Below are 25,259 nucleotides of genomic sequence, written 5' to 3' on the forward strand. Positions count from 1 at the left end.
CATGTGAAGTTCGCCACCCTAAAGGATGCCCATGTAAATGCGGAGCTCGCGGCGAAAACCAGAGATGAGATGAAAGCGAGGGACAAGACGAGAAGGATGAAAGCTGAAAGTTCTGGAGATGGCGGGGACCAGGGGAAGTACGACAGCGACTGCAAAAGAGCTGGGGGCTGCTTGACATCCAGGATGCAGCGTCTTGTTTCCTGCTGAAATGAGGCAGCTGCGTAATGTACTCTACCTAGCATGACAGGCTCAAAAACATAAGTAGGCCGGTTCCCCCGATGTTCGAGGGGTAAGGACAGTCAATCAAGGCTCCATACTCTACCATTTCAACATTTCCGACCATGGGAGCCTATCGTACAGAGAGACAGGTCGAAAATTACCAACGATGTTTTCAATATTTCAGTTCAATCATAGCTGTAGGTCTCACAGGGGTGAAAGCATAACCCCATAGGGACTCGACAAGGGAAGCCGTAATACCGTTTGTATTAAAGCTTCTGATAGTCGATGATGTTCTTAGTAAAGGAAAGGGGCGCGCACGCCGGTCGGGCGCGAAGGTATATGCCAGGGTGGTCACGTGGTTAAGCACCAGCAGGGAGGCCCCTGCCAGCGCCGTCCGCGCCGATGTTCCAACAATAGCTTTGGCGCAAATAAATCTTTTTGGCTTGATTTTTCTGTTCAAAAAGACGAGCCTTAGCTGAGCGATGCACAAGGGTGCGCACCACTCAATTCAATCCACCAAGTGCCTCAGTTGCGTTGAGTTGACCTAGTCAACGATGCTTTCCGGTGGAGTCCAATTGGGGGTCAAATTGAGTTGAATGTCCACCAGTTGACGTCTTACACACAGCCCGCATATTTCTATTCTGCCTTCTCACTTCGGGCATTTCGTCCTCTATTTCCTATCCACATCATTTGACCCCCCTTTCATCACCAGTACTCTCCTGAACTGTACCCTCGTCAACAGCACTCTCCTCAACGGGAAGAAGCAAAACGTCCAGGTCGTCCATCACTCCGCCCGTAACCACGATCGAAGCACTTGACACATCCCTATGATATCAGCATCGAGCCGACTTCGCAGCGCTGTCACCATGCGTCCTGCCGCTGCAAACAATCTTTCACATTCTGCTGACATTGGCTGAATCGTAAGGAAATCCAGCGCCATTCGCGACAGGCGCGGATATCGTCGTCTGCGCTCATGCCAATACGCTATTGGGTTTCTGACATCGCCGTCCCCGTCCTCCCTTTACGACTGCCATAGTTCCAATTCGTCCACATCCTCATCAATATGGTCGGACCAGGAAACTTCCTCTTTCACCGTGCTGCATCCAGAGACTAGTCGAGTGCGTTCACAGTACGCCTGAAAAGGGTTGTAGTACTTCCGCTGTCGCTTAGCAATCGGTTCATGTACCACGGGACTTCGTGCTACCTGCAGGTGACGATATTCCGTCTCCCACACTTCTCGAACCATTTGCTTCGCCTTCGTCACCCATTTCGTGTTGTCCTTCCACTCGTTTTCGAAATATCCCCATCGGAAAGCCGGGTGCAGGACCAAAGCCGTATAATAGATCGGCGTCTCGTCCAGCGCACGGTAGTACTTATTCAGCTTCTCCCACCCCAAATTAACGTTGATTCTGAAGTGCTCCGGGTCGGGTATTCCGGCCGCAAGTTGCTTATTCTCCTCGAGGACCTCCAGAAGAAACTCGAAGCCTTGGATGACTTCCCATACATTCCCATAGGAGCCAACCCATCCACGCTTCCGCTTGCGCACTTGACCGTCGCCTTCTAGAGTCTTGACGGCATCCTCGTAGAACCCCAGAACCGTAGCTAGGTGCTCGAGGACAGCCCAATCATGGGCTGTTAGCTGGTTTTCTTCCAAGCAGATCTGGGGCTCCTTGGCTGACTTCCGGACATTGCCTGTCCTCTTCGACCTATTTTCTTGCTCCCATTGTTGACGATGCTTCAATATGAGCTGTTCGAGGTAGGGCCGAAGAGTGATGGCTCGCCTGATCATATACAGTTGAGAAAGCCACCGGGTATCGTTGTCAATGACCAAATCGACGGGCGTCCTCGCTCTGATCCTAGGATCCGAAGACATGTCGAATTCGGAACGCTGTATACCCCGCAGCAGATAAGTAAGCTGATCCGACCTTCTAACATCAACTTTAGTCAAAATCAAGTTTTTGGAAATAACTCAACGTAATCAGGCCCAAAAAGCCCAAGGTTACTGTCATTTGGACCCTCTTCCCTGCGACACACCGGAGGCCACAGGTTGGAAAGGCCTAGCCTCCGGCGCGGGTAACAGTGGTGACAACAGTGTTCTCCTCTTACCCTCCTGTAGATGTGCCGCCGATAAGGTCAAAGAAATCCGCCGGCAGAAGATCTCCGTCTACATCAAGGTCGTACTTGATCCGATTCATAATCTCCTCGAGGACCACGAGCTCGGAGAGCCCACGGATGCCCCCGCCGTCTGTGCAGTGGTCAGTGATAGGAGTGACGGCAGATTCGGTCCACAAGCTTACCCAATGCTAGCAGACATAGTGGCTTATCATCCATTTATGGGATCTCTCGAGTCGGTAATGAGGGGACAGCAGCTTCTGGCGAATTCAGACTCGCTGGACGCACAGATGATGGCGAAAGAGGAGCAGATGCTGTGTGTTGAGCAGAGAATGCAGCGGCGCTCGAATGATTTGCCCCGCTTGAAGAACCTGTCACGTAACACGGGCCTCTCAAGGCATTGGAAGACTTAGACTTCGGTATCTGAATGGACCATTAGGCAGTACTCTGCTGCCTAGCATATTTGCCACTTCCATCTGTGTATAACAGCAGCTTCAACCTCAAAATCACCAGGACAGAACACATACATGCCTCATACTGTACGCTGTCCTTCACGACAGAACCCAGTGAAGGGGTGGCCTGCGCAGCCGCGCTTTGTGTCGAGACCGCTGATAGGTGGCTTCTCCCGCCACATCACACCGGGAGAAGCCACATCACATCGCATCTAGCGCGACAATAGCGGCCCAATGGCCAGGCCTCAGGACTCCTGCGGTTTGTCGGATAGACGTGTGCTTCGCCCCACCGTTGCATTCTCAGCGGTGCAATGAATGGCTTTCGCCTCTTCGGGTCAGCTAAATTTTACCGTATTCTTCCCTTGCCCAACATCCAGCAAAGTTGAGTTTAGGGCCAGATGGAATTCTATTCGCTGAGGGTGGGTTGGTCATCGATGCAAGGTGGGCTCAGCTTCTGGAGCAAGCAAAGGTGTCACCGCATGCCAGCGGCTGACGAGCTGGAGTGGTTGGGCGCGAAAGTCGCGGCCTCGGTCAACGATTCACGCGGGGCCACGGCGACGCAGTTCGCCTGTGAGGGGACTCCAGGACATGCAGGGACTTTTGGCCTGACGAATTAAACCTGCCCTTTCATGTGTGGCTGAGGCGGGATGTTACAGGCACTCTCGTGGCCCCCAACCCGTTGTGCATTTCGTGCGGCTATCAGGAGGCTGTGCTTGCGGCAAAGCACGACAGGACTTACGCCCGCGATACCTGCGGCCATGAAGCGACAGTGTCCGTGGGGGTGCTCTCACGGTGCAAGCCGTATCATGGGTCGCCAGCGGAGAGAAGAGGGGCTAGAGTAGCGTGCAGGATCCCAAGAGTTGAGGTCCAGCGTCGCGTAGAAGCCTTCTGGCCAAGAGAACCCGGCCAGCACCCGTCCACCGCGTCAGTCGCGTCAAGCGCGAGAACAACGTGTCTGTGGATGCCCCCGCTCACGTCCACATAAGACAGCGGAGACTCGGGAAACGGAGGACATACTGAGGACACACGGTAAGGCAACAGTCGTCTCCACGGTTATCAGCTGGCCGTCCACTAATGAGCTTCGCACAGACGCCTCCATTTCCCATCTGGCACTGAAGGCCACGGCCGACAGCGCCGACGCTTTCTCGATCCGACCCCGAGCGCTCCTGCTCGTGCTCACGGCCTCCATGGCTCCGCAAAATGCCCCGCCCTCGCTGGTAGGCTGGCAGCCGTATCAGCTTTCGAGCCTGTGCCGCGCTCTCACAACGTCAATCGCAGTTCGCAACCAAGGCCCTTCAGAGTCGGGATGGCGCCGCGGACGCCTTGCTGGCTTCCTAGCACTGCCATGAGGCTGGGAGGAAGCAGCACTTCGTTGACAGTCCGGTCCGCGACGCGACACACTTTCTAGAGACACGGAACTGTCCATCGGACACCTGAGCGAAATGCTTCCGCTCTATGGGATGCCGGCTCACAGCGTCCCGCCACGCTACAAGTGCCAGGATCGCCCGCCGGCGCCGTGCGTGACGGACTCGCGGAGAGTCACCCGAGGCCCTCTACCTACGCCTGTCTTGTCTCGTCGGACTGACTTCTTTGTTGCCACCAAAGCACTACTGCCCCGCAAGGAGGACCTCGCAAGGACGACGACTCGACCATCGAACAGGTATGTATAGGGCAACTTAACATTTCGAAAACCGGGGCTTCGGGGCCTTCTTCGAAAGACTCGTCGAGGTCTGAAAAAGTGGTACACGCCGAATCTCCGTCAATTGAACGACCCGTAGCCAAAGGAGACGATGAGCCCCATAGTGACGATGCAGAAGAAGCCAGATGTGTTTGTAACTCAGTAGTCGAAGATAGATCTGCCGAGACAGTAATATCATGAACCACCGTAGTCAAGCTGTCAGAGGACACGGTGTCGACAGGGAGAATAGGCTCTCCGTCAGTATCTGGTTTAGGAGATTCCCCAGACCCACACCTGCGATTCTTGTAGATTCGAGAATGGCAGGCCATGTTCGTTGCATCAGGGCTAGTTGGCGTGATTGCGACGGAGATTGAGGAGAGCAAGCCTTGATCCGAGGCTACCGCACCAATTATACATGTCGATGTGTTAGTAGTTTCAAGAGAGTGTAGCTCGGTAGGACCACTAAGGCGGCCCGACACGGGGAGTGAGGTATTGGGGGTCCTTTCAGTTCGACCGTCCATAGTGCAAGTCGTAAATGAAGTCTCTCTGAGTTGTGTGTCTCCATTTCGCAGATGCTCTTGCGATGCTCCTATAGTCTGTGGCGGATGTGCTTGGGCACTTTGAGAAGGGACGATGGCTGAGGGATTGAACTGAGGAAGTCGTGGGTCCATTATGGACGACCAAGACGGGTCCTGGAGTTTCTGGTCGGGAGGAAGCCGACGGCCCGGGAACTGGACCTGACTGCATTGATGTATGATCTTGATCCGGCAACTCCTCTGCTGTGTGCTGGGAAGACTGAACAACGCCTGAGATTGGTGTCACGGACGATGTCTCTTGGCTCAAGACTTCGACTTCCTCACTGACCACATCAGCCCGCTCCGCTCTGATCCTAACCATCCACTCTACCACATTCTCCACCGCCATGAGAGGTGAGGCCCTATACTCCATCAAAAAAGACTGGATTTCAGCCGGCGAATACTCCCCACCCTCAAGCCTGTCAGCGAACTCGTGTGCCAGCAGCCAAGCCCAGCCGCCTCTGCTTTGTGTGTTCCCCCGCCATGCTGGGCACCACCACAGCGACCTAAAGTCAGATTCTCCATTAAGGCACCCCCAATGCAGAAGATTACGCCGAGTATTATACTTACGCGCCAATCCCTCTGGACCTGTAATGCGATACGCAGAGGCCTAATTCGTGACAACGCGAGATCCCCCGATGATCATTACCAGGCCCTTCTGGATCCTGGACAGAGCTGGCATGCAGACCAGCTACGCGCTGGAGCTCGGCCATGTCCGGCCCCACTCCGCATATTCGGTCACCACTTTTGCCGCCATCTTGGCCTCACAGTCTTGACCTCCACCGCCGCCATCCGGCCCCGGCTCCGCCCTTGCATGCGTGGTAGCTTGCCCCGCTGCCGGCGTTCCTACGACCCAGTACCGCGTGCGGTGCATTGCCGACGAGAACGACTGTAGTCGCACTTCTTTCCAATACGTGTGGCCTATGCCTGCCGAACAGTCCTTTTGGCCGGGATCATGGCTGACCGCCTCTCTCGCCCGGTGCTTCTGAATCTCTTCCCGCCTTCTTGTCACGAATCAGCACGCTATACAGCAGAATCCGGAGTAGACCTGCAGCTCCGTGATAGTTGGACTGCCGCCCACCGGGGGCTCTGCCTCGTATGGGTCCACGTGCCTTTGGAAGCCTTCTGCTACTGCTGCCGCTGCTGATTTGACCGCCCGTAGCTGGCCACCCTTGAGCCGGTGCCTCGTAGAACCCAGAGCACCCATGCATATGGAGCGAGCTATTCTCCACACGCTCGCAGACCAGATGCTTGGCCATCGTTTGCAGGCAAAGTTTCGTTGATCACGGTGGGCCCGCTTTCTCAGTCTCCGGCCCACCTCCGTTCAGGACACCAGCTAGATGCCGCTCGAAATAGAGAGTCCAGCAGTGGATTTCTATGGAATTCAAAGAACACCAATGAGTCTAGAAAATCCACAGCTATTGCATATTATGATGTGAGGTGGATGCCGTGAAGGCCCTTTTTAATAGGTAGGTGCACGAAGGCGTACTCAAGAACGACCTCTTCCTTTTGGAAAGCCCCACTCTGCCGGGGTCCTCGCCTCGTGTGTTGGCGCTCACGATAGCCCAATTACAGATATGATCCAGCGTGTTCTATCTTTCAAGCATATCAATTGAAGCCGACGAATAATAAGAGGTGCTGGATGGAGGTTGCCATAGCAGCTGATTGGAGGGGGTGGGGGTGTTGAAATTGTAGATCGAGGGCTGGATGGCCCTGTCGGAATGGGGGTGAGAATGCGCAGTCTGGGAGGCCATCGGCAGCTTGATATAATGGCGGTGGGACAATAACTTGAGCTAGTGATTTCTCGGTGGGGACAATAGATGATTGGTCGAGAGTAGGCTTCTAACTTGAGAGGGTAAATGTATCTAGAAAGCCACTTTCCTATATTGCATTCTCTAATACCAAATCTATCTGGCCTTACTCCTCATCCATTCCCCCGCCGAACGAGATCTCCTGACCGTACTATAGTATAGTGTGCTATCTAAGACCGAATCTAGGCTCGAGTAGTACCCTATTGGGGTTGCCAGGAACACCCGCGAACTCTTACCTAATAGTTCGCGACATATCTCAGCTAAACCGAACCAGCGGTAATGTTAGAGGGGAGAAGGGGGTCAGAATTAAGTTGAAATAAAAGGCTGAAGCTTCTCTACGGACTAATTGAGAACCATTGAGGTCAACTACGTTACTCCAATTAAGGTCCATCATGATACGCGTAACGGCTGGGGTTAAGTAGCTGAGCCCGGGTGATCCCCCGAGCCCAGCCGGGTCACTAAAGTTTAATGTGATAGCTCGTATAACGGAGAACAATGCGACGCGACAAGGGGGCACGCGGCAACGCGGGACGGGCGAGATAGACTTGTCGGCCATATAAAGTGAGGAGGACATAAGACGGCTAAGGGCAAATCCAGTCAATACGAGACCAATCCGATAACACGCGAGGGAGTACATCCCACCGTAAAGCAAAACGAACGCTAGCGCACGGCAGCTATGGATAGAGCGATGGGCAAGGAAAGTAGCGAAGTGAGGGCGGTAGAGGGGGAGGAGGGATAGAGCGGGAGCCAGCAGCGAGAGTCTTTCTCTACGAACCCGCTCGGGTTTTAGTCTGCTTACACTGTAAAGCGGCTATCCGACCGGGCAAGAAGGTCACTGTGCACTTTCGGCGGAAGCACAAGTCGAAAGAGGACGAGCTACAGCGGATTATCCAGCTCGCGGCAGCTGCTGCAACGACAGTTGCTAGTACCGGTGGGCTTGTAGACCCATACATGGCAGATCTTCCGGCAGATGACAACACTCCTATCCAGCAGCTTGCGGTCCAGGAGGGGCTCTGCTGTAGCGAGTGTTGGTATCTCACAATAAGCCAGCAGCTCATGTCGCAGCACTGGATTGCGAACCAAGAAGACAGCAGTGCCGAGGATGGACGCCCACAGCACGATGGCCTCAGTAGCTGGACCGAGGTAGCGCTCCAGTTATTCTCGTCGGCTAGGCAGTTTAGACGGTACTGGATAGTCGACGCTCCGGTGCCAGGAGCACGACGTGGGGCTGGGACCGGATCCCGGACCGCAGGCGGGGCGGGAGTCGTTGATTCACGACGGCTGGGAGACCCACATAGCCGCGTACGAGGCTAGAATCACCGCCGAGGATGTGGAGCGTTGCCGAACGATCGATCACAAGCCCGGCATCGACTTCGAATCGCCATTAGGTACGCCACATGGGCTGGGCCGAGCATCTGGCCGGCAAGAATATGGCAGATCTAAGGCGAGCTGCAGAGCCCGGACTGTCGGCTATGAGAGGTAGCGAGGCTAAGCCTGCATGTACGCAAAACAGGCCCAGTCCACCTTCTTTGGGACTACTAGCGAACTAGGGTCTTGATTGCCGAATTGGGGTAGACATTGTGACTACGAAGGCCGGACGAGCTGTCTGTTCAGTGTCAGTGTGCAGAACATTCTAGACCAGCCCTTTTTTTGAACGCAACTGTGTCGGTCGATTCTTTCCGCATGCTGGCTCGCAACTCAATGGGAGCGCCTCCGACATCTAGTATTTTCTCTGTGCTCCTTGCGAACATTGGCTTGAGTGTCGTGCACAAACCTGGCTGTAGGCACGTTGAAGGACGACCAAACCCAGCTCGGATGGCCGACTTCCGTATTGGGATGGGCCTCGGCTCAGTGGGCGCAGCACTGACGGGATGGCCGAGACGTCAGTGTCAGTACGCTAAAAAGTGGCGCTACGGCAGGGGTGCTCCCGCACTCAGGGCAACCAACCATTGCGAACCCGTTGACCCCTGAAGCCTTTATCTGCTGGGTCAGGTCCCGTCTGCCAACTTCCACTTACACGTGCCAACCGGACCATCCGAACTGCTTGGCTTCATCTTCCTCTGCCGGCCCTGACGCTCCTTTTCCTCACGACAACCCGGTCCTCGCGAATGCCTCTTGCGCCCAACAGCAGCGCCAACATCGCCTCCAAGTGTGCCGACACACTGCTTTGCTGGCTGCGCACCCTCCCGCTGTGGGCCCTCGTCATTGCCCTCGTCCTCCTCGGCGCCCTGCGTTCCCGGCTCGTCGCCTTGTTCACCAGCCGGCGCAGCGAGTCTCGTCGAGTACCCAGCACAGGCGGCGGCGGCAGCGGCGGCGCTACACGCAAGATCAGCTAGATTCCTGACACGAGGACCACACACATACACAATCCGGGCTCGCGCAACACCAGGCCCTCACTCAACATGGCCTCCTCGGCAGGTGCGATGCGGCGCATCACGCGCGTCGCCGGCCCGGTCCTGGTCCCGGCGCTCGCGTACGGCGCATACAAGGTCGACGTGGCGCTGCAGCTCAAGAAGTTCCTGACCGGTCCTAGGAAATGGAGTCGGCTGTTCGCGCTGGTGGTGCTATTGTTCAACTGGAAGAGCCTGCCGTTTGCGTGGAGTGTACGTTTGTCTCTCTCTCTCTGTTTCTCCCCTCCCGCCCGCCTTGCTCTTCCCCCGTACCGTTTTTCTTGAAAGAACTACAAACATGTTAACACCAGCCAAACCCCCCCAAAAACAGGTCCGCGTCCTCGGCAACATGATCCAGCACTTCCTCGTCCGGCGCCCACACTCGCACTCGCCAGACAAGCTCTTCCACCCGGTCATCAGCACGACACACACCTCGCTCATGGAGGTCGACTACAACATCCACAAGTCCAACTCGACCTACTTTGCCGACCTGGACGTCAGCCGCACACACCTGATCGCGCACCTGCTCGCAAAGGGGTGCCACCTGGCGGGGAACAACGCCAAGACCGGGCTCGTCCTGGACCCGACCACGGGCCGGCCGGCCAGGGGCAAGTTCGGGGTCATGCTGGGCTCCGTGTCGTGCTCCTTCAAGCGCGAGATCAGGCCGTTTGCCAGGTACGACATGTACTCGCGCGTGCTCGCCTGGGACAGGAAGTGGATGTACATTGTCACGCACTTTCTCGAGCCGGGCGTCGCTGGCGGCAGCGGCAAGCACGCGCCGGGCAAGCCACTCCCCGCCGGGTGGGAGAAGATGGCCTACGCGACCGCCATCAGCAAGTACGTGTTCAAGATTGGCCGGCTGACCGTGCACCCGGCGGTCCTGATCGGCGCGAGTGGGCTCCTGCCGGAGCGGCCGGGCGGGTGGGTCACTGCTCCCCGGAGGGCCAGGAGAGCAGCAGCAGCAACAGCAGCAGCAACAGCAGCAGCGGCGTGTCGACTCCTCCTGCCGGTGCTGGTGCTGCTGCCCAGAACGGCAGTGCGCCAGTAGTCGAGGAAGAGAAGGAGGCAAAGGTGCAGGCCAACGGCTCGGCAGACGCGACAGAGGGGACCAACGGCGCCGCGAAGCCCGCCGAGCCAGTCGCCGCTGCTCCGTCAACCACGGCAGAGAGCGAAGACACCTTAGGGGCGGCGGTAGATGGTGAGTGGGACTGGCGCCGCACCGAGGCCGAGCTGCAGCGCGGGCTGGCGTATGCGAGCCACTTTGCCGCGCTCGAGGGCTTGCACGGCGAGTTCCGCGGCACCGAGGAGGGCATGCTAGGCCGGTTCTCGCTGGGTTAGAGTTGAGGTTGAGGTTGAGGTTGAGTCTTGAGATGAGCTTGGTCGCAAGGGGTTCTCACTCTCACCCATTCTTTCAACAAAAAGGAGATTGTGCCGTGCCTCGTGGCAACAGAGCGACTTCTGTTTCTTTCACTTGCGATGACAAGGCACACACCCGCAAATGGAATTTGTGTTTGTGTTGAGGCCAGTCGGGTCGGGTCGGTGTTGGCATACCCCGAGCTCAGCACGTCCATGTCCCCCTTCCGACGTCCTGTTCAGCTAGCTTGCATACGTAAGATTTCCGTCATAGAAAGAAGGTGGGATGGGCGATTGATTTCATACACTCTGTATATACACTTTTTTGATGGCGGCAGAGGGTCGGATACAGAAGGCGCCAGACAGGACGCCGATAGACGAAGAGACACACCCCAACTAGAATTACACATCGAGAGAAAGTTTAGACCATTCATGATAGTTATGGCCTTTGAATGCGCGGATCTGGCTGTGTAGTGAGTATCGAGCGAGGATGGTCAGTCCCGGGCAGTTGTGCTCCTCTTGCTCTTGGCCTGCGCAGATGGCGATCTGACGAGCAATGATTATCCCCCCCCCCCCCCCCCCCAAAAGACTTTTATAAGACGGAACTGGAAAGCCGGCCACAAGCCAAGCATCCGCTGGAAAGGCGTTGTCATAGCTCGAGTGTTACAGCCAGACTTGTGGTTTCACGCCGATGACACAACACAACTGAATAGTCGAGACCCCGTCTAAGCTACCAACACCGACCCGATATGCTGCGATGTACATGTACGTGATCCATGGTCAATGTGGGAGGGACAGGCACGATAAAATCTCGGATCACACACATCCTCGCATAGGACTAACGACAGTTCATTGTGACGCTACGTGAACACAAAAACGACAATAATGGGGGATATCTGAATAAGTAACCACAGCCCAACCGACTTTAGGCAGTCTTTTCTTGTACTGCTTCCGTCCATACAAGCAACCTTCATGTTGCCCATTCTCCAGCTTACACACTCTTCATGGCCTCGAAAATTTAGAGAGCCATGACGACAGCAGCAGCGGCCAGGCCGAGCGCGGCGCCGTTGCGGATGGCACCGGCAGGAGTCGCGGAGGGAGTCGAGGTGGTAGACTTTGTGGGGGTGGCGGAGGGGACGAGGTTGCCGAGAGAGCTGGTGGCGGCGCCGATGGCCGCGGTGGCGGAGCTGACCTTGCTGGAGACGGCATCGCCAACCGCGCCGGCGGCGACGGCAGCGCAGATCTTGGCAGAGATCTCGAAGGTGGCTGGATAGCAGTGGCAGTCAGTACTTTGCTTTTTTTTCGGGAGAGCCTGATAGAAAGAAAAGAGGCATGAGAAAACTCACCAGTCAGGTCAGAGACCTCAGTGCAGCTGGTGGCGACACACTGGGTGCCGGCAGCAGTAAGCTCCTCGACCTAGTTGCACTGGCAGACAAGGTCGGTGACGCCGCAGCCAACCGTGGCGGCAGCCTTCTGAATGCATGGCTGGGCGCACTTGGGGACGGAGGCGACGAGCTCCTGGAGGCTCTGGGCGGTCGCGGCGGCGACGAAGAAGGAGAGGACGACAGTCTTGATCTGCATGTTGGCGGTGTTGTGTGTGTGTGTGTGTTGGAAAGAGTGTCGAAGGAGTGTGTATGTGATTAAAGGCTTTGGCGAAACAAACAACTTTTTGTTACAGGCTGACGAAAGTGATGATGACTTGAGAAACTGGAGAGAGAGAGACCAGGCGGGAAAGACGAGGAGGGCCGGGGACGCCCCTCGAGTTATACGGGATCTGGCGATCCGAATGGTCACCATGCTCGTCCAAGCCTGCAAGTGTTTTCGACTCGAACTTCGAGACAACTCCACCAAGCCCACCTACGGGGATGTTGTCCCCTGGCAGCCGTAGCCCTGCGCAGTGCGGCAGGGGTTGGACGCGTGAGGACCCCTGCATCGACCTCCAATGATGAGCAGTCCGTCGGTTGCTTGGACCTCGTGCTTGTCTCGTGGGTGCCATTGATGGCGATGCCAACGGGGAGCTAGCGGAGCGCCGCCTGGCAGTCCGGTGCCCAGCTCGACTCGTCGTCTTGGCAGCAAGATGGTGTTTCCCCATTGTTTTGCCATGGAGCTGATGATCGACAAGCCGACGGAGCCTGCTGCAGACGGTGCCGTGGAAAGTGGATGGACTGTACGAATGTGCCACCCCCACCGATACGACGATGGACCTCACCCTCCGGTGCGGAGGACAAGCAACCATGGACGTTGCGAAAGGGGGGCTGCCGGGCTCAGGGCCGTTGGGGTTGTCGTAATAATTGAGAGTTTGGACGATCGCACTTGACAAGCCCAGTCGCGTGGGCAAGGGGCCTGCTGGAGCTTGTCCGTGATGACCATGTTGAAGGAAAACCGCCTGGATAACTCCACAGAGGTTTTTTTGAGGGGCGAGCTCCTCCAAATTCCCACCGTGCGCACCACCAGACCCAGGCAATCAAGCTTCATGCAGGGGCTGGCATCGTCGACCAGGGGTGTCCCTGGTAGCTCAGGAACATGGCTAAGGGGCACGCATCCCGGAGGCGTGCTTGAATCATGGCAGCATTGCGTAGTGTGGGGGAGGATAGAGGGAGGCGGCCTGGCTCTCGCTGCCGCGATTACTCAATGCATACCGTACTGTACCTTCAGGCTGATCCTCCGCAGTGGCTGTGTTTCACGACGGCGATCTTTGAGCTTCAATGTGAGAAGCACACGGCCCGTTGGTCGTGGCGGCTGTGACCGAGACCGGGCGAAACGGGGGCGGATGGAGGAGGGCAAGGGGAAAAAGGTGGAAGAATGGATGGCGTGAGCACAGGGGCCCCAGATACGGGTCGGCCCAAGTTGCGTGCAGCTCGGCCGGCAAGCCTGCGCGTAGCACTACCGTAGATGGCAATCGAACAGGGCAGTTTTCCATGGCGCAGCGGCATCTCCGCCTAGCGTGGGCATAGCTGCACGACGCGAAGATCCAACCCCCTTGCGGCAAGCCACAAGCTGCCGGCGCAAAATGAACCATACTAAAAGTCTTGCCACTATCTCACGGGTGGCACCCTCTACCGGGGCTATCCAGCTCTTTAGGCCCTGGCTGAAATTGAGGAAGAAGACAATTTGACGGTAAGCTTTGGCATTCTCTTGAATTTAAGGTTGTGGAACAAAGCCGTGGCACCACGGCTTCGTGTCTGTAAGAGGCAAAGTAATTTGCACGAACGAGTATGCTATGACAAGACGTTTCTATCCTATGTTGCCTGAGGCCTGATGCCCTTCACTAGCATCGACAATTGATCCCCTACTGCTGTGATGAAGCACTATAGGTGTCAGACTAACAATCACGCCTTCTTAACGCGCCCCTGTGAACTTGACTTGGTGGGCGCGTGTGCTTGTGTGCGTAGCCTCCACTGTCTTTTAAAAAACCGCCCAGACCTTCTTAGTGTAGAGAGTCTTGGCGTAGAAGACGACGGCCGACCCGGCGAGGGACATAACACCTCCAAAGATCTTGACGTGCAGCCAGCCATCGTCGACCGAACTCGCGCTCTGCAAGATGCTCCCGCCGATGGGCGCCATGGTGAGGGCGGGAAGCGAGAGGATGAGCATGACGACGCCGATCCGGTAGCCGATCTCGGGCAGAGGGGACACGGTTGCCGGCAGGGCCGCGAGGAGGCTGACGAAGGCGCCCGAGAGGAAGCCGAACGCGACGGCGAAGCCGATGGTGGCGGCCTCGTATGTGGCCGGGATCCAGAGGGCCAGCTCGATGATGCCTGAGGCGGCACCGGCGATGATGAACACGTTCCATCGGCCGGCGATGTTAGACCAGTATCCAGAGCCCAGACGCCCGAAGAGACTTTGTAATGTACGCAAGGTTAGCCACCTCTTAAGCGAATCCTAGCGTTTGGGGGCGGGAAGCTTAAACTTACCTCGCACTATTGAAGATGGCCACTAAGTAGAGCGACATGGATTCGGACACGTGGGCGTGCTCCAAACCCTGCAAGGCCAAGAAGTTGACCGGAATAAAGATGCCGTACATTAGGATGAACATTCCCAGCAACATCATAACGAAAGGGAACTCTTTAAAGGGAGCGGCCAGGGTTACGGCCTGCGTCTTCTTGGGAGCTAGTGCTGTTCTCGTCCGGAGGGTGAATATCGCGACGATTTACAGGGCCAAGATAAGAAAGGCGGAGATGCGCATGGCCTAGGGATACCCGGTGCTCGGATTCTCAATTAGGCGATTGATTATGATGGGGAAGACGACGCCGCCGAGAGACGAGCCGGTCACCATAACGCCCATCGCAAGGCCTCTCTTTTTGTGAAACTATGTTGCAATAGTCGAAATCGCTGTCGTGGGGGTGTTGTCAGCAAGGAAATCGAGATTTCCCGGATGAGGTTAAAGATTGGACCATGAGGCCGTGGGGGCCTGGAAGAAACCTACCGGGCGAGTATAAAAAGCTAAGACCGATTGTACTGCAGACGCCCTGGGCCAAGAGGAACTGGTAGTACTCGGTTGCTAGGGACGCCATTATGAGTCCAAAGATATGCAAGAACGTGCCGACTAGAATGAGCGGCGTCGGGCTATACTTGTTAAATAAGAAGCCGACGGTAGGCCCTATGAAAAAGAGGTAAAAGATCTCGAGCGACGGGATCTATGTAATGGTGCTGCTGTCGTAGTCCTTGAGAGGACTAAATTCGTAATAGCTTTGAAAAACGCCCACGCCTGCTAAGAAGAGTTAGGGCCTGAGCGCTAAGAAAAAGTCGGGGGCCGGATGAATGCGCTATGTCAGCTTCGGGACGGGCCGGCGAAGCTTAGGCAAAGCTTAGGCAAAGCTTACTGTTTATCCAGCCGAAGCTATTGAAGGAACAGCACTAGGCGCCGAGAATAGCGAGCCAGGCGCCAGTGCCACCATCAGGGGGGCCGTCAGCTTGCAGCTGGACCTCGTTATCTGGCTTATCAGAACCGTGAGACAGCTGTGATTCGTCGGTAGTTTGTGAACCCCCCCTACACGGTGTCGCCGCCGGTTGGGGTGGCCTTTTCTGAAGACATGGTTTCCTGCTTGCGGTGACCACTTTGGGGAGCGAGAACTGAACAATGGGAGAGTCCGAGGTAAAGAAGAGTTTCGAGAAGAGGAAACAAGGAGATGAGTTGGTGACGGCGTTATGGTAACGGCGGTGTACAGTAGCTGGAGGAAGCCTTGCTTAGTTTTCTTAATTTCGCTTGTTTGTTTTAACGGAATGTCCGCGACCTTATGCGCTTATTAATTCGAAACAACCTCGCTCGCTTATAAATACGAGATAGATACGACATGACAGCTTGCGCTGAACAGAGTCCTATGCATGGTACTTTAAAGACGAAAAGGGGTCCTATGCATGGTTCTTTGAACAAGCAAACAGAGCAGCACAGAAACAGCCAGGATCGGCACTCGTCGTGGGGTTACACTAGGGCCCGGCTTGTCCTCCTGGACAGAACTTGACCTATTTCGTCCACAATGCTACCTACTACTAACATGTACTGCAACCTCGAAAGGCTTATCACGCTGTGACCCTGGGGCCTGCTAGTCCAGGTGGCCAATGATGAGAGCGCGTCGTGTAAGCTGCAGCTAGCGAGATGGTTTCCGAGGAACTTAGCGCACCCCCAACTGATTAGCACTGCAGTTAACGAGATCATTCTGCTGCCTACCTCGGTAACTACAATACAATTACCATTCCGGCAACTGTCCCTCCGCTTGTAGTAGCTCGTGATCCGTCTGTGGCATGGAATAAAGCTACTTGAGGTTCGACAATGTGGTAGTGTGGTAGTAATGTAAACAAAGGAACACGTTGGTGGTGGTGGGGACGCGCCAAGTCTCTTGGAAACCGCCTCGGCTGGTTCCATTGCCTCTCGGCCCTGTACCTGTACGTGCGGCTGAGTCGGTCCTTTCCGTCAGGCACAAGGAAGGTGTTCTTGTACATTAAACTAGTGTGGCAGGGGACCTTTCTTCAGCGTACCATATCATAGATGGCGCAATACTTATGCACCTTATACTAGCCAACGTCGCAGAGGATTTGTTGACCGCATATCATAGCTTGATGTGATCATAGCTAGGTGCGAACAAGAGCACATCATCATCGACGTCCAGCGCTGTAAGTCGGCCGCGGATGAATAGGAGAACCGAAGCTGATTTAGGAAACTGCGAGAATTACACTGCAGGAAAAATACATGATTGGTAGCGCCGAGTGAAAACGAAGCGGATATCGTGGTTAAAGCTGGTCCCCGTGCAACCAGCTTCACCAAAAGGGCCATCCTCCCCATCGCTACTCTTCACCGGAAATAAGTGCTTCTTTTAGCCGATCCTCAATCTCCTCAATCTTCATCTCCGGCCGCCTGTCTTCGGCATACCATGCCACCTGCACACCGCCAGTCCTGCGACCGTTGTCGTCAGCAGAAAGTGAGGTGCTTGCGAGACAACAGTCTCTCTGTCCCAGGCCCAGGCCCGGTTTCCGCTTCCCTGTTGTGCGACCGTTGTGCTAAAGCAGGAGCGGAATGCAGGTACAGTGGTATGTTTCATGCGTTTTCATCAAGGAACCAACCGCACATCCTTTTCGTCGTCCAGTAACATTACTTGGCGGGGGAGAAAGAGTGGTACGGACAGCGGTACGGGTGCCAGGGCGGACCAACAGACGATGAAACCCAACAAGCTGACCAATCGCTCACAGAGAAACAACGAGGCCAGCGCCGACGCTGTTCTGTTCGCTCGCCGAGCGAAATTAGAAGCACAGACCTCTTCGACCTCGGGCCGGCCTTTGGTCATGTCGATGGGACGCCCAGGTCATCGACTGGTCCCTCCCACGTCATGACAGCGTTGATGGGTCACCCTTCTTCCGGCCTGCATGTTGACGAAAGCGAGACGGCTGCCGGCGGCTTCGGTGCGCCGGACGCCGAGCACCACCTGCTGGCACTTCAAATGCCCCCAACTTCGCGCGAGTCACTTGCAAACTTGCTAGCAGACGCTGTATCTGCTTCATGCATGCCGGGGATGTCCTTTTACGACGCCACCGCCCCAGCTCCATTGATGGAGACCGACGCCGACCACGAAGACGCTAGGAGCTTCTTGTTCTCCCAGCTGACGGCCGTGAGCCAAAGGGTCATGCGGACAGCCCGCCGCCTAGCCCGCTCCGGCACAGGAGCAGGCGCGACCACCCTGATGGTGTCGTCGCCCGAGGTGACCGAGGCTTTGGAGGACACGAATACGCTGATAAGCACCGTCAACGACATCATGAATGCGGTAGCGACAGCAGGACGCGACGAGTCAATGACCACGACCGATTGCGCCGAACTGGCCATCTCGGCTCTCGCTTGTCACCAAAACCTCATGACGCTCTTCCAAGCCATCTGCGATGCCATAAAGGGTAGACTGCAGGCCAAGAAAGAAGAGCGGGAACAACAGCAAGAACAACAACAACACGCCGCCCGAGACAACAGCGGCGTGGGACCTCTCAATGTCGCCCAGTTCGTCATGGTGCTGCAATTGCTGATGCATCTCATCAGTCGAATGGGCCGCATCTTGGAGATATCGAACACGACGGCTGAGCAGGAGAGCCAGTTTATCGCACCCGCGGCCATGCTCGACGGCAGCACCATGGCCACCGACGACTATGCCATTGACATTGGCCCCGATCAGTCTACTGCATCGTCGGCCACATCAGCCCACCACTCGACGCCGCGCCGCAGTGGTCTGCTTGAGTATGTGCAAGAGATTGTCGAAAACATACCCAGTGAGCGCGAGAGACTGAGGCGCATCATTCAACAACTGCAGGCGGAAATGGACCATGCGGAAATACACTAGAGGTCGCGAGATGGGTAACGTTGTACTCCTGCGGCTATAGAAGTTCAACATAAAGTTTTAGAACCGGATAGACGGCGGCCCCCTATTCTATACTATTCTATACATAGTAATAAAACTCCCTCAGAACTCCATGTGTCTCTTCAGAAAGTCAAACTGCCTGCGCAGAATCTGCTCTAGATCCTTGAACATCCAGTCCAAATGACCACTTCCCTTCAAGATATCCAACTCCTTGGGGTACCCCATCTGGGTGAAGCAATGAAGCTGGCTGTCCAGGGGACTCGTCTCGTCGAGCTCGGGCGTGACCATCATGGCCGGCGTGGGCGTGACGTACTTGACGACGTGGAGCAGGCTCCACCCCAGGCACTAGTAGTACGTCTGCACCGAGATGCGGTTCTCGAGGGCGATGCCGAGCCGCTCGAGCGCGGGGACGATCTCGGGCGCCATCTCCTGCCCGTTGGGCATGTTGCCGTCCTCGTCAATGTAGGGCAGGTACATGGGGCTCTGGCCCGCCTGGCGCAGCCGGCTCTCACGGTCGTGCATGGCGAGCTCCAACAGCGGCTTGCGCCTCTCGGCGCTGCCGTCCGTGTTGATCATGGGTGCCATGGCTATGGTGGCCGCCACACGCTTGCTAAAATAAAGAAAAAGAAGTCTGAATCAGCTTTGAGGGGTCCACGGCGAGTCTGGGCGAAATTCGTTGCGTGAAACCGGAAGGACAGCCCACACGTACTCAAATGCAGTCGCCGCAAGGGTGACGTTCCTCCCCAACATAATCCCCACAATGCGATCTTGGTCTCGTCGACCAGAGGATGTTGCTTGATCCAGGTCACGGCGTCATGGAGATCCTCGATCTGCTGACGAGGGTCGACCTGCTCGCGTAAGGGAAAGAAATTAATCACAAAACGTCAGCGGACATGAAAAACCTTGAGAGGTTGCGGGGTTTTTGCGGAGAAGAAGAACCATCAACTCCAGCAAGGACACTGAAATTTACCTCATTTCTGGGCTCTCCATGCGCGTTGGTATTGCAATGCGACTGGGACCTGGGGCTGCATCTTGAAACTCCCAGGTGCCCAAGACGTTGATGGCCACGAACCGTTACCGGGAGGGGGCGTCCCTGCTGCAGAGCTTGGTTGATACGGGCATCGAGCAATTGCAACTTCCGAGGGCATCGTTCGGTGGATACGAGCTGAATTAGAGGCAGCGCTGCGACGTCTGGCAATCTCGACCTCGGGAGCCTGACTGCCTGTAGGATTCGCACTTTCTCCAGGCTGGCATGTTGATAGTCCCGAGCTATGCGACATGGTCTCGAGATCCAAGAGACGTATGGGTGAGGAGTATGGGTGAGGAGTATGGGTGAGGAGTATGGGTGAGGAGTATGGCTGAGGAGTATGGGTGAGAAGCTGGAGAGGGAAGAGTAGGTCAGGACGGGGAAGGGAATGAGCATAAATAGTTGCAGAAGAGAGCGTTGGCTAGGCAAGGCTGCCTTGCTCCCGGTCGCTCGGATCTCCCCTGATCGATGCCTGTCACTCTGTACACCATCTTTGCGGACCAACACATTACCAGCAACTCGAAGACGAGAGGAGATAAGCTGATGTCACCAGAGAAAATGTTACATTGTGGCAGGTATCAGGGGGGGCGGCGTTTGGGGGTTTGAAGCCTGCGCCAGGCCTAAAGCCATCACGAGCACAAAATATCTGCTCCTCTGCTGCATGTGACGAGTAATGATCCATTGTACAATGATAATACTTGCTCCTGACCGTCAAGATAGCGAATCTCGTGGCGAGCCGCAACTACGAAGCCCGGCGGCGGAGCTACTCAATGAGTCGTGGGACTGCGCAGAGGAAGCTCGCCTGTGAGAACCAACCTCCGTCCCGGACATGAGCTATCCCACGGCGTCCTCTTGGTGAACCAATATCAGATCAATCATCAGCCTCCCCTACGAACCAAGGCCGTTTCTTCAGAAAGCTAACTTTTGGCGCGTCCATGTGAACCTTCCGGCCTGCAGCGAAGATGAGACTTGAGAGAAGGACTCCACCAACGATGCTTGAAAGAGCATGATAATCAGGAACTAAGTCCAGAAGTCGTTGTGCTGGGTTGACGTGAATGTCTTCGTCCTCAAGGCTTGCAATGGACAACTTCCTCAAAGTGGGCAGCTGCGGAATACCGAAGTCGGCAGTGCTGAGAAACAGAGACCCTGCAAACCGCCGGATCAGCGATCCTTCATCGATTACAAGCTGGGCGACCCACGGTCTGAGAGGCCAATTTGGCAGGAAAGGGTCGTCATGAAATAGTTATAGTAGATGTCGCTGACGAACAATGCGTCTGTCTCAGGGTGATAAGGACGCATCCATGGGCTTGGAGCCTGAGTCTCTGTATTTTCGGATCGCGTAGAGGCCTCAACACGCCGTAGTTTCAGTAATTTTATGGCCAGGACTCGAGACTCCACACACGCGGAGAGTATGGATGGCGGATGTGTTATGTTGACGACTAGTCCTGAATGCTCGAAGCTGTTTTCGGTCCGTTTGCTCGGCCTGAAAACACAGACACCGGGCTGAGCTTCATCAAAACAGGCTTCTTGCCAGATCAGAAGTCGAATTTCTGCTGGAAGAAGTTGAAATTTGACGAACATGGTACAGTGCAACGCCTAACGATCTATCCATCAGTTCGAACTCTTTACAAATGATTCCGAGCTAGTCAACCTAGAGCTAAAGTATTGTTCAGTTGTTCGGTATGGCTGAACATGACTGGCACGATAGGCATGATTGGCTGATTCGAGTGCGCCCAGACGCTAACGCCGGAATCCCTGCGATGGCCCCTCACAGGGACCCTGACAGTAGTTAAGGCCCCTTACAGGCCCCTTACAGGCCCCTCACAGCACTCCTGTTAGTTGGAACCCTGTGCGTGGAGATGGGGTACAACCCCGGGATCCGCTCCCTTGCCCATTCCAACGCCATCAACCAAAGCCATTGTTAAAAGACGGCTTCAGTTGACCACAAACCTTGGCGTTGTCTATTCCACACTGCAAATCAGTCTACCGTTCTCTACAAGACACACTAAGGATGATGCTCGAAAAAGCGACAACTCTTGTTGAGCCTTTATGGGTTTTCTCAACTTATGCGTGTGTCTTTGTGTTTCATGCATTCAGACGATCGCTCCCCATCAGGCGGAAGAACTTCAACGCCTTTCGGCATCTCACTCTCATCTGTCACATTGCCATTCCAATTGCGGAACTATTCAGCTACCATTTCCGCGCTATAAACTCCCAGCCGAGCCCAACAGCTTGTGATCTTACCTTATGCTTGGCCCATTCGTTCACCGCACTGCGGCTTGTATCACGACTATCCGCAGGGGACAAAGTTATTGCTCGCCCAAATTACCAGTCAATCGCCTTTCTTCGCGCTACTCTCTCTCTCATCGGCTACGCTCGTGGCGATAAGTTTTACTATCGTGCCTCTATTCGGGTAATCAATGGTTTCGTGTACCCGCGGATTCTGATAAAGGCGATGTCGACTTACAAGATCCTTCCGACGCAGGCTGCTATCTATACAGCCTCTAATTTTACAGCTTCTATCATATCTCTTCATGAGGCACAAGTGCTCTTTGGACCACATCTCTTTGTGATTCTCATTGGATTGAATATTTTCCTCAACCGATGGGTCGCAGCCACTGTGAATCACTGGTATCTAATGTACGTACCTCGCTTCACAGTACGCGAAAGTGTTGCATCTAACAATAGACAGGGATGGCAATAGTCCGCCACCAATCTTTGCTTTAGCTCTCCTACAATCTGGATTTGTAGAGAAGCAACTGCTTGTTACCAGTCGACAAGGCCAACCCCAGGATGAAGTTATACAAGCAGTGCCCAGCAGCATGCAGTCAAACGAATGTGTTACGGACCAGCCGTCGAGCAGCTACTGACTACTACAATCCCGATGTCTTCCCCATTTCCCAGCTCTCTTCTCATATCCTCGTTGCTCACTGGAGCGTCCAGGGTTCGTGTTCGGACTGGAGAGCCTCAAGCGTGGGATTCACCACAAGCTCCATGATCAAGTCTAGGTAGCGATGGAAGTTCAGAGTAGCCGTACCAATTGAACCAGAATCTTGGGTATCTGTTTCCCCTTTTGCTCTCATGATTGCGGAGTTTAACTCAGTCGTTACATTTTCTCTGCCGAACTCTGAGAGCTTCCAGTGTTTGAGAAATCCTGCCACTTCCGAAGGCGGACTGTCCTTGAAGAACTCTCGCGCTTCGGACAAGAGGTCCAGAGCGAGGGTGTTTGTAAGGCTTGAAAAACAGAGGCCATGTTTTGCAAATTCCGAGACACACAATTCCTCCTCTGACTCGCTCTCGAAAGGCTCTTCCACCAGCGTTGGAAGATAGACGTTTGACTTTAAGATGATTGCGCTGATTCGTTGTCCTGAAGGTCGAGTAGCCCCGGCCGGCAAATGGTTGGGAACCGCCCTGTCGATGATACATCCGACTGGGGGCTCCTCGAACTCGAATATAGGCTTAGACTGAGTGCTAAGCGATAGCGGCGAAGGAGGTGCTAGTAGTAGTTCAGAATCCATCGTTCGTTCTTTTGCAAGCCCAAGCGCGACTGCCCATCGAGGGACAGGCCCGAGCTCCACCAAGGGCAACATGCGCAAAGCAGTGACTCGCCTGCAGAGAAGCAAAGCAGCGCCTCGCAAAGCAGTGCCTCGCCTGCAAAGAAGCAGAGCAAATGGTCTGCAGAAGAAGATGCATTAATTATCGATCTAAGAGGCAGCGGGATGAAATGGGAAGACATCTCGAAACGATTGCCAGGACGAAGCGCCATCAGTTGTCGACTGCACTATCAGAACTACCTGGAACGCCGAAGCGAATGGGATGAAGAGCGCAAGAACAAGCTCGCAAGGCTTTACGAGAGGTAAGCGACCGCGTGTCCGCTGCGGTGACAGGCCCCACAAACACAGTCACTGCCGGCGATGTCGTCCGGACCCTAAACTAACCATTGACATAACTACTCATAAAGGTTCAAACAGGAGATGTGGGCCAAGGTGGCAGAGGAGATGGGCATACCATGGCGTGCGGCAGAGGCGATGCACTGGCATCTTGGAGAGGTCAACATGGCGGAGAGGGCGGGAGTGACCCCCTTCTGTCTTCCGCAGTCAACGTCGAGGGACAGGCAGGGCATACCAGAGCATCCACAACTCGCGGCCACCACCATCCCCACTCCCACTCCCATTCGCTTTCTCACACACACTCGACCTTCTCCCGAGACGTCATGGGACAATCAAACCATCACGTTGTCAGAGGATCGGTGCCGCCAGGACCAGCATTGCCACCGCGACCGCCAAGCCACAACCGCTCCAGTGCCACCCGGAGAGACAGCTTCCCACAGCACTCGCAAGCAACAGCGGCGGCCACGAACCATCAGGAGGAGAGACATAGCTTTGCCGCCCCTCCAGCGCCGCCCTCGATGCATGAACACGGCGGATCCTTGCCACCAATACAAACCCGTTGCCAGCCAAGGACGGCCGCGGCGTTACCCAGAGTGTCAGAACTCACTACTGGTGTGACCCCAAATAGCACGCCGGCATACTCGGTGGGTGTACTGGCACACAGCGGCACAGTGAGTCCGAAATCGTTCACCGCTGTGCCTTCAACACAAGTACAGCACCCTTTCACATCGAACCCGCCGCACCCAGTCCAGCCCGAGGTGTATATGCCGGCTTCCCTGACGATAAAGAAACGATCCAGGAGCCCCGAACTCGTCATGCCAGCCCCTGTACCTAGTCGCCGCCGCCAATACCTTAATTACCACACAGAGTACGACGACAAAGCGGCCGTCCATAGACGCGTGCCTTGAGCACAAACCTTTTCCTTGCATGCATCTCTGGGCGGCACAATATTCGAAACTCGGGAAGATGACTCGGCAGGATTCCGCAAAGCTCTGTGGTCTTGGATGTGCCCTCTACAGGATATGATGCTGTTGCAGGGCTGCCCTATCATTTAATACCATTCTGGGCCAATGGGTAGACTCGAGTTTACTGCAAATGGCATACATCAGACCCTCGTCGTCTTCATAGCACCAGTGAGGCCGTCATTGGCTATTTGCATACCACTGCTCGACGTGAGCCGATCCTTGCTGTCAAACGAGGGAAACACCCATGCAGGATGGTTGATATGATGTGGCTTGCAGGCTGCATGGCCCTTGCCACCACGTGTCATCCAGCTGAATCAAGAGCCAGTACACGTCTCCTTCAACCAGCGGGCTTGTCCTTGATCGTGGGTCCCAAAGGCAGGCCGACGCTCCTACAGGTCCGACCACTGAAAGGACTCTGACATTTACTGGTAGCCAGTCTGTCTCGCCTGTGTGAAGGACGCCACCAGATAAAACAACCCGTTAATACCCACTTGTCCAGTCTCCGCGCAACGCCCAGCACGTCGCGGGGCTGTCTTCTGGAGACATTGCTTTGCATTGGCGATCCTGACTGGGTGTCAATTGCGTGATGCACCCCTGGTCGATGATTGCTGGTCCCTTGCTCTGAGGCCGTTCTTGCGAGTGTGGCGCGGGAAACCTCAACTACAGCTCGGCGCCTCAGCGCGTATGCCGTCTAAGCTGCGGTGCCAAGTAGACACCACCGCCATCTCCGTCATCAGCAAATAACTTCAGCGTAAAGGCATCGGAGTCCGCCTCGGTCGGGCTCGCATCCATTAGCATTGGCTTCGATTGCTGAAAAAGACTGTCCCAGCCCCATGCCGCACTGCGACATTAACCAGAAACTTGTGCTTTCCTCCGTCCTCCTATCTCGGAGAAGTCTTTGCCACAACTCAACACCGTTGCAACCTTTGGCAACATGAGAGCCAACTCTGGGAGA

General features: G+C 55.4%; 7 protein-coding genes across 7 annotated transcripts; 3 read left to right on the forward strand and 4 right to left on the reverse strand.

The window, feature by feature from the left end:
* Positions 1-7,523: 7,523 nt before the first annotated feature.
* B0I36DRAFT_369826 (uncharacterized protein) lies at positions 7,524-9,183 on the forward strand (the record flags this gene model as incomplete). Its single annotated transcript, XM_046159832.1, has 4 exons — positions 7,524-7,548; positions 7,656-7,990; positions 8,061-8,235; positions 8,840-9,183. 4 exons carry the CDS (start codon positions 7,524-7,526, stop codon positions 9,181-9,183), a joined length of 879 nt encoding a protein of 292 aa, XP_046004970.1.
* Positions 9,184-12,136: 2,953 nt separating this feature from the next.
* B0I36DRAFT_53362 (uncharacterized protein) lies at positions 12,137-13,048 on the reverse strand. The gene has a single exon (XM_046162997.1). It carries the CDS (start codon positions 12,824-12,826, stop codon positions 12,263-12,265), a length of 564 nt encoding a protein of 187 aa, XP_046004971.1. The 5' UTR covers positions 12,827-13,048; the 3' UTR covers positions 12,137-12,262.
* Positions 13,049-13,724: 676 nt separating this feature from the next.
* Positions 13,725-16,870, reverse strand: B0I36DRAFT_426002 (major facilitator superfamily domain-containing protein; the record flags this gene model as incomplete). Its single annotated transcript, XM_046162369.1, is given in 7 exon segments — positions 13,725-14,431; positions 14,505-14,711; positions 14,790-14,883; positions 15,017-15,190; positions 15,414-15,430; positions 15,449-15,549; positions 16,850-16,870. The coding sequence occupies 7 exon segments, from the start codon at positions 16,868-16,870 to the stop codon at positions 13,996-13,998; spliced, it is 1,050 nt and encodes a 349-aa protein (XP_046004972.1). The 3' UTR covers positions 13,725-13,995.
* A 541-nt stretch (positions 16,871-17,411) lies between these two features.
* On the forward strand, positions 17,412-18,404 carry B0I36DRAFT_369830 (uncharacterized protein; the record flags this gene model as incomplete). Its single annotated transcript, XM_046159833.1, has 1 exon — positions 17,412-18,404. One exon carries the CDS (start codon positions 17,412-17,414, stop codon positions 18,402-18,404), a length of 993 nt encoding a protein of 330 aa, XP_046004973.1.
* Positions 18,405-18,524: 120 nt separating this feature from the next.
* Positions 18,525-19,007, reverse strand: B0I36DRAFT_369831 (uncharacterized protein; the record flags this gene model as incomplete). Its single annotated transcript, XM_046159834.1, has 2 exons — positions 18,525-18,734; positions 18,786-19,007. 2 exons carry the CDS (start codon positions 19,005-19,007, stop codon positions 18,525-18,527), a joined length of 432 nt encoding a protein of 143 aa, XP_046004974.1.
* A 3,369-nt stretch (positions 19,008-22,376) lies between these two features.
* Positions 22,377-22,967, reverse strand: B0I36DRAFT_356081 (uncharacterized protein; the record flags this gene model as incomplete). Its single annotated transcript, XM_046157526.1, has 1 exon — positions 22,377-22,967. The coding sequence occupies one exon, from the start codon at positions 22,965-22,967 to the stop codon at positions 22,377-22,379; it is 591 nt and encodes a 196-aa protein (XP_046004975.1).
* Positions 22,968-23,105: 138 nt separating this feature from the next.
* B0I36DRAFT_223834 (uncharacterized protein) lies at positions 23,106-23,540 on the forward strand (the record flags this gene model as incomplete). Its single annotated transcript, XM_046149045.1, has 2 exons — positions 23,106-23,305; positions 23,411-23,540. Coding segments are annotated over 2 exons (330 nt in total), but the record flags the coding sequence as incomplete, so codon positions are not given.
* Positions 23,541-25,259: the final 1,719 nt, after the last annotated feature.

This window comes from Microdochium trichocladiopsis, assembly GCF_020744255.1.
Source record: "Microdochium trichocladiopsis strain MPI-CAGE-CH-0230 chromosome Unknown B0I36scaffold_14, whole genome shotgun sequence".
In the NCBI taxonomy this organism is placed as follows: domain Eukaryota; kingdom Fungi; phylum Ascomycota; class Sordariomycetes; order Xylariales; family Microdochiaceae; genus Microdochium; species Microdochium trichocladiopsis.